The 16,066-nt window shown below is 47.0% G+C and overlaps 1 protein-coding gene across 2 annotated transcripts in view; it reads left to right on the forward strand.

The window, feature by feature from the left end:
- Positions 1-7,699, forward strand: part of Igf2bp2 (insulin-like growth factor 2 mRNA binding protein 2) — a gene marked incomplete at its 3' end in the record, with an annotated part of 99,818 nt that extends 92,119 nt beyond the window's left edge. For both annotated transcript variants that reach the window (NM_001270598.1, NM_001270599.1), the window contains 4 exon segments: positions 1,491-1,565; positions 3,003-3,134; positions 4,770-4,883; positions 5,849-7,699. In NM_001270598.1, the coding sequence (NP_001257527.1) occupies positions 1,491-1,565; positions 3,003-3,134; positions 4,770-4,883; positions 5,849-5,941 (414 nt within the window).
- Positions 7,700-16,066: the final 8,367 nt, after the last annotated feature.

Consider the following 16,066-nt stretch of genomic DNA (forward strand, 5'->3'; position numbering starts at 1 on the left):
GGAACTCGGCCCATCAAGTTCACTTTCATCCACTTTCTGGTTTTGGTGGTTTTCTTCACTGCTTAAGCCTTTGTTTAATCCCTTTCCACAAGTTGGAGGCTTAGCTGGATACAGCCTTGCCCCGAGGTCACAGTATTCTTTACTCCATTTAGCATCCGCTTTTCTTTAAACTTTTTATCTTCGAGCACAAGACTTAGTTCTATTACACATACGGGCGCTCCTTTTCTCCTCAGACTGTACGTTTTTTTATATTTTTCCCTGGTCGGCTTATGAGAGTGGCCACTGATAACCACGTGACAGAGTCAGTCCTAGGCTGACATTAATCCAAAACTCTCTAATTTAGCCTCAGACAGGTTTTTTGTTTTTTGTTTTTTGTTTTTTTTGGATAAGTGTATAAAGCCACCACTTTCCCCCTAAAATATCCCAAGAATGGTCTCCAGGTCATGTACTAATATTCTTCCCTATGAAATGTCGTCACTTGGGCCTCCACGGTTCAAATCGCTCTCGGCATTGTCTTCATGCTCCGTGAGCCCTGCTTAAACCATTCAGCTGCTTTCCTCATCCAAAGTCCACCAAACAGGGTTGTCAGGCCTGTCCCGGCCACACTCACTCCACGTCTTAGTCTGTGTTGTAGTGCTGTGAAGAGATGTCATGAGCCTGGCAACTCATAAAGCATTCATTTGGGACTGGCTTACAAGCTCGGAGATTTAGTCCATTCCCATCGTGACAAGAAACACAGTCACACGGCCAGACACGGTGTTCTGGAGTTTTACATCTAGTACCACAGGTAGTAGGAAGAGAGAGAGAATGGGCCTGACCTAGGCTCCTAAACCCTTTCCTCCAACAAAGCCACACCTCCTAATCCTTCCAAACTAATGCCACTCCCTAAGCAATCAAGTACATGAACCTATGGGGGCCATTCTCATTCAAACCACCAGACACCTCTAGTCAAACTGTTGGTGTGGTCTCTGTATTCTCCCTGGATTAAAAAGCTTGCCGGCTCGGTCTTCCCGAATGAGGGAGGAAGTGCACAAGGAAAGGGTTTGCAGAGCTGTGAGTGGAACCAAGGCAGCCTCATCATTTACTGACGGACATGGCTGCACTGTCCCCCTTGTCCTTTACAGCTGGCTCATGGGTATTGTGAGTTGGAGCCAGGCTGATCTTTCCTGCAGCTACATAGGATTGGACAGTGCTGCTGACTCCCTCTAGGCCCTGGCGGTTGGCAGAGCCTGTGTTTTGTAGGAATTGGCTGGGGGAGAGGCAAGTAGCTAGACAGTTCTCACTGCAGGGAGCAGTGGTAACTACTGACCTGCTCTAACCAGCCAATGGCCCAGATTTAGTACTGAGAATTAAGGTCGTGACTTCCTAAGACCCGGGGCTGAGGCAGCATCATGTCAGACAGTGCCTGGGATCTGAAGGCAGAAACTTCTCATCAACCAGTGTCAGCAGAGGGTCCTGGCATCAACCATTCCTCTTTCCTTGAACCGCAGATCGCTCCAGCGGAAGGTCCAGATGTCAGTGAGAGGATGGTCATCATCACCGGGCCTCCTGAAGCCCAGTTCAAGGTCAGTGCTAAGGACCACGTTAGCCCTGCAGGCTCTGGGTCCAGGGCAGACCGCTCAGAGATACTGAAGTTCTGGGGGGACCCTAGTGTCCGTTTCTCCTGCTGCTTGTGGGCGTCAGACTTCAGCCTGATCCCTCACTTCTCCTCTGTGCTCTGCCTTCTCTCCTCAGAAAGATAGGCTGTCAGTTAGTGTCCAATCTGTTGGCCTTCAGCCTCCAGCTGTGGGCATTAGTGTGGGTGCAGAAGAGAAGCCTGATGTAGTGGGAGTTCTGACAGCCATGAGGGAATTCTGGTAACGCTGGGGAGAGTTCTTCTTCTGTGAGGAGCATCCCCTTGTTTCTGATGCCCTTCCTCTGGGAAAATTAAAAACTTGAATATCGAGAAGTCAGAAATGTGTATTAATTTGTAATGGACAAACAAAATAAAATATATCACGTGAAAGACTATTATTTTGTCATGAAAGAATGAAGTATCCATGTATGCCCAGGGATGAGCCTATGCACATGAGAGCATGTAGGCATGGCTTCCCAGACAGGAAGTGTTGCATAGCAACCTGTGGAGAAAGAAGGGGAACTGGAGGTTGTTGGAGAATGGGAGTAGGAAGGGGTGGGACCAACTGCTGACTGCCCTGGTGGTGGTGGTGGTTGGGGCAGCAGGGCCAGTCCCAGGGCCTCATACATAGCGGGTAGCAAGCTCTTGGCCACTGAGCCATACTCCTTGCCCCCTTCCAAGTTTTTTTATTTTGTTTTTTTTCAAGTTTAATACAGGGTCTCACTAGGTCGCTCAGGTTGGCCTTGACCTTACAAATTTATTTTTTGACCTCGTAATTTTTGTCTTCAGCCTCCTGAGAAACTGAGATTATGGGCTGGTGCCACTAATGGGTAAAGGGATAGAACCAGAGTATCACAGATACTGGCGATGGTCCCACAGCACGGCCTGCCACTGACGTGCGTGCTGAGACGATGACTTTACTAGCACATGTGGGGCCATGAGTTTAGTTCCCAGCACCACAGACGGGAACTAAAGCAGCAGTAGCAGCAGGTTCAGACTTGCCACATCCTGTCACCACCGCCCTCACAGCCTTCAGTAACAAGAGAGCTGAGCATGCAGTGGAGGGGCAGTTATGGAAGGCTTAGACCAGTGCAACCAAACAAACCCTTATAGGCACTGGGGATGTGGAAATAAGAATGGAGTTGCGGTGGACCAGTTGGCCCAACATGGACACGCATGTTTTCTAGAGGAGGCAGTCACAAGCCATGAAGCTCAGATTGCAGAGTGAGGCAATGCACAGGCACCCCTGGCCCTGAGACAGCTGTGCTTGGACGGAGAACCGCACTCATCCCTGAGGCTCCTAGCTCCCTCCTCGCACTGGCAGAGTAGCGTGGCCAGCTGCTGGCCCAGTCACCTGCTTCTTCTCAGGGATGGATCTTGTTCTCAGGCTCAGGGACGGATCTTTGGGAAACTGAAAGAAGAAAACTTCTTTAATCCCAAAGAAGAGGTGAAGCTGGAGGCCCACATCCGAGTTCCCTCCTCGACAGCTGGCCGGGTGATTGGCAAAGGCGGTAAAACCGTAAGTTGGCTCCTGACTCCCTCCCCTAGATGCCTCCCCTGCCCTGGCCAGGCCTGATTTCCCTCAGATCCTCACTGCCTCTTCTGCTCACTCGCAGCATATGCAAGGGCCTTGGGCCGACAGACTTGGGTTCTCCTGACACATGCTCGTGGGTGAGGCATGAAGATCATTAGCACTGCTCTGACACTGAGGGCCCAGAACAGGAACCACTCTGTACCTCCTAGCCTTGTTTCAGACACCAAAGACAAGAAGGCCTTCTGACATACATACATACATACATACATACATACATACATACATACATACAAGCACACACACAATCATATGCACACTCGTACATATACACTCACATACATACTCACGCTACCACACACATTCACACACAATCACATACACTCTCATATACACACTCATCTACATCCTCACTCTAACACATACACTACACACACACACACACACACACACACACACACACACACACACACCAGCACTCTACCTGGTTTCCAAGTTCAGAGGCTACAGCCCTGACCTATGCTTTCTCCAGATGGCCGTCTCAAGGACCCCTCCCTCCCTCCCTCCCTCCCTCCCTCCCTCCCTAAAATCCTGTCCTTTGGTTCCTTGACAAGTCTGATGTCTGCTCTAGGGGAGTTGACTCAGCAAAAGGTGAGAAAAATGTATTTGTAATTTATGTTTTCGGTGATAGAATGTGCACTTATCAAGTATGGGACCCTGGGTTCAATGATCAGACTCTCAGAGAAACATATATTAATCCCAGACCTGAATAGGGTGTATGTTGGGTATGAGTGTGTTCTGGAAGTTGACTTCCTCACTAGCCAAGTGGGCGACTGGACCAGCCCCTGTAGAACTGGGTGTGACTTTGTTGGAACTGCAGTGCCCCGGGGAGCTCAGATTAGAGATGTGGTGAGTCATGTGTGTGCAAAAGAATACACACAAAAAGACTGCAGATTACACACAACCGAGCGCCCTGTGGAGTTGAAGCCTGAACCTGTTAGAACCAGTCACTGAGTTCTCTGAGTCCCCAACTGTGCTTGGCTCTCCCCATCATGCCAAGGATTAGGGACAGACAGGACCTCTCTGCGTTTGTAATCCCAGCCCTCTGGAAATGGAGCACGGAGGATCAGAAGTAGATAGTCATCCTCCCCTGAGTACCAAGTTCAAGGCCAGCCTTGTCTCAGAAGAAAGGGGAGGGAGGGAGGGAAAAGGAAGTTGGTGGTTTATGCTGTGCCAGACAACAGACCACATAAATCATGACTAGCAGCCAAGAAGCAGGTTCAGAAGCAGGCTTCAAATGTGGGCTGTCACTGGGGTCCCCACGAGTATCTGCGGAATTAGAACGTTTGGCTTAGAGGTGGCTCCATGGAGTCAGGACTACCCTTCATTTTTCTGTCAATCAGCTATTTGGAGCCCAAGCCCACACCTGGCTTAGGCAGAACAAAAGCAAAGAGGATTGAGCCCCATTGCCTCCTTTACTCCTGTTTGCTAAGCCCCTCCCCCTGCCTCCCTAGCCACTCCCCCTCTCTCCCTAGCCCCTCCCTCCACAGCCAGAGTGTTGGCTTTGGGGTGGGGGTGGGGACTCGCCTCGATCACTGATCACTGCCTTCTTGGCCTTCCCAGGTAAATGAGCTGCAGAACTTGACAAGTGCAGAAGTTATAGTGCCTCGTGACCAAACGCCAGATGAGAACGAGGAAGTGATCGTCAGAATTATCGGGCATTTTTTTGCTAGCCAGGTACTACTAACTATTCTGTGAGAACCCTGCCTCCTGCCCAGCTGTTCCCACTAGTTCAGATTTTGTATTTGTGTCTCCAGGCCACCTGCTTGAGCTCCTCCCCGCTGCCACACACACTGTGGAACCCCTCCCAGGCCCCCTGCCCTCAGGGATGGGAAACTGTTGGTGCAAGGCCCTTTGGCATGCTTAAGTTGGGAGTGTAGCATCCCTAGCCCTCCCAGGCTTCCTCAGGAGCCGCATGTCTGTTGGGCAAGCCACCACAGCAGCCAGATGGCAGGTTTCACTGGAAGATTCAGGAATACTCAGGAAGCCCCTAGTTTCCGTGGCTCTCTTCCCTGCCTCCCCAGTGCTTGGAGAAAAGCACTGCAGGTGACATGGCCTTGCTGTCTTGATGGCTTTGCGATTTGCTGAGTGGGTTTTGGAAGAGAGCAACCGTGAACCTCCAAGAGCTCTTCTCATACTTGTCGGTGACTTGCCCAGATGCTCTCTGACCTGACCCCAGCAGTTGCTGCCTGGGTCAGTCTCAGAGTTCATCCTGTGGGGAGCTGGGGCTCACAGTCGAGCTCGAGATGTTCAGGCTATGCCCGGGTTCTAGTCTCTCCCTCCTTTCCTGGTGTTTTTAGTGCTTTGGAAAGGCAAGTGGGTCATAGCAGAACTCAGCTGTGAGTGGCAGGGCCCTCGGCCTCTTCCCCAGTCACTGACCCCCTACTGCTGCTTCGTGGCCAGTCCGATTACTGTGAACTCTAGGCTGCTGGTTCCTCCCCCTCCCACTCCTGTGAGCTCCCCGACCCCTACCTTGTACCCGGCAGGCTTGGGGTGAGGTGGAGAGAAATTCTGCCCTTGACTGCCAGGCCTGGGGGGAGGCGAAGTTGGCTCAAGCATCCAACGTTTCCTTTCTCAAGCCCCAGACCCTCTGTTTCCTATGGAGCCTCAGGACTGGCATTGTTCCGTTCTCTCTACTGCAGACTGCACAACGCAAGATCAGGGAAATTGTACAGCAGGTGAAGCAGCAGGCGCAGAAATACCCTCAGGGAGTCGCCCCACAGCGCAGCAAGTGAGGCTCCCACAGGCACCAGCAAACAACAGATGAATGTAGCCCTCCCAACACCTGACAGATGAGACCAAACAGCCAGCAGACCGGGAGCAAACCAAAGACCATCCCGAGGAGTGAGAAGTCTGCAGAGAAGCCAGGGCCTGCAGACCCCTGCACATCCTGGGATCCAGGAGGGCACAGGGAAGGCCAGGATCTCCAGAAACATCGCTCGGCCTGTCCCCAGCTTCCCCTGGCTTCTGCAGGCTTACCAGCCATCCACTGCCCATCCACTCAGATTTCTCCTCAGCTCCCAGGACGCTATCCCTTTCAGTTGAACTAACATAGGTGACATGCTCAAAGCAAAGTGAGAGTCCTAGCGGTTTCTTTGTTGTGAGAAAGCTGTCTCTGCGCATGTCTGTACATATCGGAAGGGGAAGGATGTTAGGAAATGTGGCCTGTGGGTTACACAGGGCGCCTGCAGCGTTAATATATTTTAGAAATAATATATCAAATAACTCAACTAACTCCAATTTTTTTACTCAGTGATTAATTTTGTTTTCTTTTTGAAGAGAAAGCAGGCTTTTCTAGACTTCAAAGAATAAAGTCTCGGGTGAGGTCCATTGGTACAGAAAGGAACTTTGAGCCACCCCCACGAAAGTCACTTGGAGGGAAATCTTGTCAAGGACACTTACTGGCAGTTGTGGGTCACCTGTGTCTGTCAACAGAAGGGATACCGTCCCTGAGGAGGGGCCCTAGGCCCTCGTCACCTGTCTGTCCCCTACACCCACTTCTCAGCTTCACAGGTTTTAGACTGGTTTTTATTTTATTTTTTTATTTTTATTTTTTTGCATACCGCTATATATTTCTCTGTCTCTCTCTCTTTAGCTCCCTCCCCTGCCTTCCTCCGTCCTCTTTACCCGAAATTCTTTTGAGTTCCTTCATCCTTTCTCTGTTCCCCCATATCTGTGCACCCCTGCCCCCACCCCAGGCAAAGCAGTGTTCTGAGTACCACACCACACACACGGATCAGATGCAAACCGCACAGACCAGCCTCAGCTTACACTTGGTTACGCAAGCTAACAAGAGCCGGAGGTAACTTGTCCTAGCATTTGGAAGAGGAAAGCAGGAACCCACCAAACAAACCAGCCAACCAGACAAAGAAAAACCCCACAAAGAAAGAATGTACTCTCTTTTTTACATCTTGGTCTATAAGCCATCAACGTTTAGTGAAATTATTTCTTTCTTTAAAAATTTAAAGCGCAGGAGAATAGCAATTTATACGAGGTCGTTGGCCCAGGGCGTTAAATTTACAGATTTTTTTTTTTAAATGAGAAAAAAAAAAAACACACACAAATAAAGCTACCTCAGGTGTTTTTTACCTCAGCACCTTGCTCTTGTGTTTCCCTTAGAGATTTTGTAAAACTGATAGTTGGAGCATTTTTTATTTTTTTAATAAAAATGAGTTGAAAAAAAAAAAAGACGAAACTGCCAGCCCAGCGCGGGCGGCAGCCCAGGTGTGCAGCTCTTCTGTCTTCCGCTAGCCAAGAGCCTACGTGGCCTTCTTGTGGACAAACCTAAAAAAATGTTTATTTTTAAAAAAAATGGTGAAAGAAAAACAGAGAATATTGGAGCCGTCCTGAATTTCAATAGGGTACGTGCCGTGAGGGCTTTTGCGCTGAAGGATGACCACGTCCTGGTTATTGTGAAGAAACCATGACAACTACCAGCCTGTGATGCCGGTTTCCTCTACTGCAAACAGTGTTCTGTGACAAAAAAAAAAAAAAAAGGAAAAAAAAATATATCCAAGCTAACAAGATGCTGGTGTCTTGGTGTCTCATTTTCTGAGTGTTGGGTCTCCCAGAATATCGACTGAAGGCCTGGGGGAATAGCAGGTAGACAGTCAGAGCTGGACAGCTCCTTGGCTACAGGGTTCAGCAAGCCGCTGTGCAGGCAGCCCTTGCAGCCTTCCCTGAGGTATTGAGGGGGGGAACCCTCACCCCTGGGTCCTTTGGAATGGCAGTGTTTAAGCCCCCTGGGTGATTGAGGTGCTGATCATAGAACTAGAGGGCAAACTGCATTGCAAGCTGGGCCGCAGCCTCTGTGGCTGTCAACCTTCCTAATGCTGTGACCCTTTAGTACAGTTCCTCCTAAGATTATTTTGTGGCTACCTCGTAACTAGTTTTGCTACTGTTACTGAATTGTAGTGTAAATGTGTCTTGTAGTCTCCTTAGGCAACCTCTGAGTCATGAAGGGGTTTGACCACCCACAGATTGAGTTAGCCACATCCCTTCTAATTGTCCTTCTTTAAAGCAATGGAAACAAAAGCTTTAAAATATACAAACTTAACAACTTTTCATGTTCCAAGCTCTGTGGGCGTGTAGCTCAGTGGTAGGTGCTGTCAGTACACAGAGCAAAGGAGTGGCAAGAAGTGAGGAGCTCCTGGTGCCCGGCTGTTTGCCTGCTAAGACGACTGTTGGAAGATGACTAGTTGCCATCTCCAGGAGGGGCTCACCAATTGCCCCAGCCACATCAGAAGCGATGTGAATATGGAGCTGGGTACTGTGGTGGAACTGGCATAGCCAGCAGGAACACAGATTAGAAGAAAGTGGGATTTGCTTTGCTTGGTTTTTGCTGTTTGTTTTATAAGATAAGGTCCTGGTGTGCAGCCCTGGCTGATGTGGTACTGGATGTGCTGCCTAGGAACTCCGCAATCTTCCTGGCGTTCAGGGTAGATCTGTTCGTGGGAAGTGGAGCTTACAGGTTAGAGCCATTTTTGTTTTATGCATCTCTTAAACACAGTAATCCAAACTTAAAACACAGCTTTAACCACCACAGGATCTAGTCAGGGAGGGCTCAGAGAGCTCTAAAGCAATACTGGCTCTTGTCAGTCATCCTGGTTGCTCACCAGCGCTAGAGGATAAAGCCTCTGTGGAAAACACCACATCTTGGTTGCAGTATGGAAAGGAAGCTGGAAGTGTTCTCCTTGTCGGCTAATTTTCAAAGTGTTATAAGATGTGATGCAGGCAGCTCAGCAAGAAAAGACACCAACGGTCTCACCCAGTTGAAGGATCAAAACCAACCTGCCGGGGACAACCAAGGACTCCATGTTGGATTTGAGGGAGTCCATGCTTTATAGTGTCAGCTGGTCAAGACTCATGCACAGGCCCAAGGAGGTAAGATGTCACTGAAGCCTTTTATACCCAAACTTTTTCATGTGTGAAAGCTTTAGAAAGGTTTTCCTTTGTAAGGATTCAACCAAGAGTATTCTCAGGTCACGAATAGTGGCTCACCCTGCAGTCCCAGCTTTCAGGAGGCCGAGGGTGGAGGGCCACGGTCAAAGCCAAGCTGGGCTGCACGGTGAGACTCTTGTCTCAAATTGTAGAAATTATTTTAATTCCTGACCCAAGGCTTCTACCCTGCCTTGATCATTGAGTTCCTGGATCAAAACCACACTCATCCTTTCATATTTACAGTATTCCTTAATCAGTGCAAAAGCCTACCCTCCATGCTATCAGAATCTGCCTTCATATTGATAACCCTGAATTATTACTATGTTTCATCTGGGCTGCTCTTAACTCCAGTTGGACAGCCCACAGGGCTACAATTTTATGACTCACCTAATCCGTGGCGGTTTTTCCTTCTCTACTGCACCACCTTCTCCGTCCCTAAGTGAGGGAACCCTAAACCCCACCCATGTCTCTTCTGCCCAGCTATTGACTATTAGCATCTTTATTCACCAATCAGAAATAATTTAGGGCAGGGTCACAGGATCTATGTGCAGACTCCAGGTCTTGAGGGCCCCCTCCCCAATACTTAGCATTTTAATAGACAATAAAAGGCAAAATCTCAACACAAAATATAGAAAAGGATCAGTAAGATAACTTTGTTGGGGTCCAGGAGCTGCCCCACAAACCATGTGAACTCCGATCTCAATCAGGGATAATTTATTGAGCATATGTCCCAAGATTGATCAGGGTTGTAGGTCAGACTTGAGAGCTGACTGAGACACTGAGTTAAGATTACAGAGCTTTTAAGCCTAAAATCCACAAACATCTGTGCCAAGTTACTCCACCAATCAGGATTTAGGGATAGGGGATTTCCTCAGGAACATGTCTTTGTTGTACACTTATCCTGCTCCCACTGGCTGGGGTATTCAACTGTGTCAGGCAGGGGACTTGCCTTGTCTAACATTCATGTCTTATCCAGAATGTCAGTTATCTTCCCTCATGTCTGGTTTTGCCAAGTAGGATATCAGTTCCCAGGGAGGTTTTGGGAACTTAAACTTTACTCAACCCCTACTCAAAAAGGAAGGTTTTTTTTAAGATTTTTTTTTTTTTTATTTTATGTATGTGAGTACACTGTCATTCCCTTCAGACACACCAGTGCCCTGCTGGTCACTTCTGTGGTTCATGGGTGTTATGGCTGGGAAGGACTGTTGGTCACCTCCCTCGGTGGAAGCGTACATAGAACCTTCTGATACCATGAAAGCTAGTCAGTCCTCAGGAAGAGGACTTTTCAGGTCTGTTTAAGCCCATGGATCTCTGGGCCCCGATTCTGAAGTGCATAGTGCCTTCCAGCCCTGGGGAGAAACCAAGGGTAACAGCGATAGGCTGGGTGACAGGTCAGGAGTCCCTTAGCCCTGGACAACAACTCAAAAGAGGGCTTCTCCTGTATGGCATTGGGGCATTTCTTAGAGTTTTTATGTAGAGATCTTTCCCTTCCAATGGTGTCTTGGTTAGGGTTTCCATTGGTATGAACACACACCATGACCAGGGCAGCTCCTATAAGGACATTAAATTGGCGCTGGCTTACAGATTCAGAGGGTCAGTCCATTATCTCACGGTGGGGAGCACAGCACATGTAGGCAGATGTGATCCTGGAGCAGCTAAGAGTTCTATACCTTGAGCTGCAGGCAGCAAGGAGATTTGTGTCACTTGGAGTGGCTGGAGCATATATGAGACCTCCAAGCATGTGCAATGACACATTTCCTTAAGACTGGCCACACCTACTCCAACAAGGCCATTCTTCCTAACAGTACCACTACTACAGGCCAAACATTCAAATGCATGCATGAGTCTGGGGGGGAGGGGGCATGTCCGTTCAAACAGTCACCCTTGGCTAGGTTTATTCCTAGATTCTGCATTTTCTTTCAGGCTATTGTCAGTGCTTGACGTTGGAATAGAAAATACCAAAGGAAAAACTATTGATTTGTGTAGGTTGACTCTGTGTCCTCACAGAGCTGCATTTCTTCCCAGAAGTTTTCTGGTGGGATTTTTGGAATCTCTAATGAATAGTATCCTATCATCTGCAAATAGAGATAGTTTGACCTCTTTCCCTGTTTCTATTCCTTCGATTTCCGTGACTTACTGCTCCCGCTAGCGCTGCCAGCAGTGTTGAAAAGGAGTGGGGATAGTGGATATGCCGTCTCATTCTGACTCTGGTGGGATTGCTTCAAGGTTTTCTCCATGTATGACGAAGTTGGCCGTGGGTTACTTGTATGTGGCTTGTATTATATCGAGGTGTGTTCTCTCTAGCTTTATATTCTCTAGTACCTTTTATGATAAACTTGGATTTCATCAAAGTATTTTTTCTGTTTCTATTGAGATGATCATGTGATTTTTGTCTTCAAGTTTGTTTATGTGATTTACTGCATTTATCAACTTGTATAGGTTGATCCATCCCTGCTTTTGGGGGATAATTCCAACTTGGTGGATAATCTTTTTTATTATTATGCTTGCAAGCATTGTTTTTGAGTCCATGTTCATGAGTTATATTGGCCCATAGTTTTTTTGTTTGTTTGTTTGTTTGTTTGTTTTGCCTTTACCTGGTTTACTAATCAGAGTGATACTGGCTTTGTGGGGCACTCCCCTCCCCAACCCCACCCCCTTTGAATGGTTTAAAAAGGATCTTCTCTGAATGTCTAGAATTCTGCTGTGAATCTATCTGGTTCTGGCCTTCTTCTTCTCTTCTCTTCTTCCCCTCTTCTTCCTCCTCTTTTTCCTCCTCCTCCTCTTCCTCCTCCTCCTCCTTTTTCCAAAAGCTTTTTTATTACTGTTTCAACTTCCTAATTTTTTTATGAGTTTGTCAACAAGTTTGTGTGTTTGAGATTTAAATGCTATCAATTTTAAGTTTTATTGCATGTGGTCAAATAGGATACAAGGAGTTATATCAATATTTTTTTATTTGATTTGTCTCAGGATGTGGCCTATTTTAGAAGTGTCCACAAGCTGTTGAGTAGAATGAGTATTCTTTGGTGTTTGGAGAGAATAATTTTTTTTCTTTTTTAAAAACATTTATATGAGCACACTGTTGCTGTCTTCGGTCACACCAGAAGAGGGCATCAGATCTCATTACAGATGGTTGTGAGCCACCATGTGATTGCTGGGAATTGAACTCAGGACCTCTGGAAGAGCAGTCAGTGTTCTTGGTCGCTGAGCCATCTCTCCAGCCCTAGATAGAATATTCTCTAGTATCTGTTAAGTCCACTTGATGCCAATTAACTAGTATGTTTATTTTTTGTTCAGATGACCTATTGATGAGAGTAGGCTATTGAAATTGGCTAGTAAGACTGGGCTGATGTGGGAAGTTGGGGTATAGAGTGGGGTGGTACAGGCAGAGAAAGGGTCTTGTGGATGGATGTAGGTAGTGCAGGTTTTGGTGGAAGTCTAGAGGTTGACTTCAGGAGAGGTAAAGAGGTAGGACCTTGACTAGATCTGGCAAGTTGCAAAACAAAAACAAAACAATTTGGGGTGCTAGGGTGTACTCACCAGGTGAGACCCTGAAAGATGTGGGAGGTCTGGGCGTGGAGGTCCCCAGAATTTTTATCTTTTTATCTTCTATCAACACCTTATTTTCCTATCGTAGGTACATATTGATATTAAAGGATGCTGTAAAAGGCATCAGTTACTTGGAAATCACACTGTATAACTGCCATGTGTTTGATATGTGACATATACATAGTGTGTGCTTGGGATGGTAGAGCTTTTCTTGATACACTTGAAGCACATGCTCCCTAAAATTCTACGTTGTTCTGGCAGCTTCCTGGAGACAGGAAGTCTCTAGGGATACAGACTCGATATCTACACTGAAAAATGCTAGGCTAAGGCATTTAGCTAGGCATAGTTGTACATGCCTGTGAGCCCAGCACTCAGGAAGCTGGGGCAGGGGGATTGTTGCAGGCTTGAGAACAGTATGTTGAGGCAGTGCGTTCCAGGCCAGCCTTGATTATAGAAACCTTTCTCAATACAAAATAAAAGCAAAAGACATAATTAACATAAAACTCTCATGTTGGCTACGCATCTCCAGGCAGAAAAGATTCTCCATAGTCATGAGCCAGATTGCTTTCTAAATCGGAATGTGTCTGTTTTTGTGTGCATGTGTGTGTGTGCGTGTGTGTGCGCGTGCATGTGTGTGTTGGTGTACATATAGAGGTCAGAGAACATTTAGAAGTTGGTGTTCGGGGTTGGGGATTTAGCTCAGTGGTAGAGCGCTTGCCTAGCAAGCGCAAGGCCCTGGGTTCGGTCCCCAGCTCGAAAGAAAAAAAAAAAAAAAAAAGGATCTAGAAGTTGGTGTTCTCCTCCCCCGCCCCTCCCCCCCCAAATTCTGGAGAGTGAACTCAGTTTCCTGTTGAGCCATCGTGTCAATCTCAGATTTCCTGTCTTGTCACTTATATAGATAAGTAACAGGACTTCTACTGAACACATTTAGGAAAGGCCGCTGTACAAACCAGAGTAATTAGCCCACAGATTTCCATCAAGGATCTGGAAACTTCTGGCCTGTTTGGTTAGATGGATCATCTTTAAACTCATTGTGCCTCTCTCTTTCTCCCTCCTTCCCTGTCTAAAAACAAAAACCTTTTCATGTTGTTTTCAAGTCATTAGTTGAAAACCAGTGTTTTCAACTATTGGCTAAGGGTTTAGAGTTTATAGTTTATAGTTCAGTGATGGCACTTGCCCAGAATACCAAAGTCCCTGGATTAGAACCTCCACACTAAGAAATGAAACAGAAAATTTAGAGCTGGACAGACCTCTATTGATTCAAGACCAGTCTCATTTACCTATCATAAAACAGGCAGGGCCTGGTCTCAACTTGTTTTTAATTATATATGTATGTGGTTTTGCACATGTGAGTGCAGGTGTCCAAGGAGGCCAGAGCAGAGAGCATTGCATCCCTTGGGGTTAAAAGCAAGTAATATATCTGTGTTGTGTAATGGACATTGGATAACATTTATTAATGAGTTTCAATAAAAAAAAATCTAAAAACCACTTGAGATTAATTTGTTGGAAAGTAGATAAAACTAGTATTCCAACACACCCCAAAGCATTTGTGTATATTAAATAATTAAAAACTGTAAATTCATGGCTTCCCCTGAATGTTAGGCCACACGCCCTCAGGTCTGGCTAACCTGGTCTCAGTGGTAGGCTCAGCCACCATGTGTCCGTGTCACAGCAAGCCAACGTAATAAGTTCTGAAAACTTATTTGACATGGACTTTTTCTCAAAGTTAGTTCACCGAGTCATTTAAATAATGTGGGTTGACTACGGTACTTTAAATTGTGTCTGTTTTTGGGGTTCCTGGGAAGACTCCCCACACTCACACAAGGTCACAGCATGGTGGTCATCCTGTAAGTGAAAGGGAACACTCAGCAAACCCCAGCAGTCCCCAAGTTGTGTCCAGGACTTCAGAGAAGGAGCAGGGGTTCTTAACAGCCTTATTTGGCTCAGGTAGAATCTGTAATCAGGGATGCCGTCAGATGGCTTTCTCCGTATCGGCTCCAACATAGGGTAAAGTAGAAGTATAAAGCACTCGGCAGCAGAAAGTGTGTTTCTTAAATTTTTACTCATTTTTAGAGAGACTATGGGCTAAACAGAACAATGCAACATTTCTTTCAGGTTCCAAAGTTGAAATTCCACAAAAAACGTTACTTGCTTTAATTTTGCTGACTCACTAGTTACACCAAGGGCTGTTTATCACTTATTTACTCTTCTCACAAGCTGAATGTAACAATTCTGTTACCCACACACTTGTTTGTACAGAGAGAGACATCAGTGCCTTGAGAGCCATGGCTTCCGGCATCTGAGCTTGGAGTCACAAACTGAGGTAAAGCAGTGCGTCGTAGTTTAACGTTCTCTACGTGCGTGTTTTACCGTGTTCTGTAAAAGTCTCGCGGCGTATGCACCTGAAGCGGATGAGCGAGGCCGAGGGAGGCGAGGTTGTCCTGTCATTCCTCCTGATCCTGAGGAAGGGTCTAATCACCCTGCCTCTCTTCGCTGGGAACTGGGACTATCGTTGTGAGCAGGAGCCCAGCTTGTTTGCTATGGATGTGCTGGCCTGAGACTAAAAGTCAATTCTGGCCTCACCACTGAACCATCTCTCCATCTTCCTTTCTGAAGCTTAAGAACACCTGTCAAGAGCACACACAGGGCAAGCTTGAGGATATCCATCAGCCGCCACATTAGCTACAGAATCTCACCTGGGCCATCTAAGCAGGACTGAGCCAACAGAAACAAACCTATCTAAGCCCTTAAAATTCCTTTAAAGTGCACTTGCTTATTACTCTTTGGTCCATCTGTTGGTGTGTGCAAGTACGGAGTCTGAGGACAGTGTAGGGAGTCGTTTTCACCTTCCAGTGTGGTACTAGGGAGTCACACTCAGGTCACACTGCTTTCCATAGGCCTGGGTCAGAAATTCTCAGGCAGAATTCTAGCTCCCAGTTTTCAGTAGTGTAGACATGGTCAACTTCTGGGCTCTCTGGCTAGACCAGCTGCCTGATCTGGGCAGCATCAGTGGCACAGTTCCTAGGGGGTCTAGGCTAAAGGAAGGGGTCCCCGTGTAGTCTGCTTGGAGGAGACAGCATGGTTTCCTCTGAATGTCTGGCTAACCTGGTCTGGGTGGTAGGCTCAGCCACTTCGGTCAATATCACAGCCCAGCTACCATGACCAAGGCCACTTCAAGTCTCACGGAAAACAGGTTAAAACAGGTTTCAACAGCTACCACCTCTGATCAGCTGCCCGGACTTTCCGAGAGAGAGCAGATGTGTCCATTTGTATCTAACATGTGAGCAGCTTTTCTAATTTTTATTTTTTTAACCAGAACAAGTTTGGAAGGTTGAAGCAGAGAAAAGAGGAAAAATTATCAACATACTGCTAGG

This window comes from Rattus norvegicus, chromosome 11 (assembly GCF_021556685.1).
Source record: "Rattus norvegicus strain SHRSP/BbbUtx chromosome 11, alternate assembly SHRSP_T2T, whole genome shotgun sequence".
NCBI classification, from domain to species: Eukaryota; Metazoa; Chordata; class Mammalia; order Rodentia; family Muridae; genus Rattus; species Rattus norvegicus.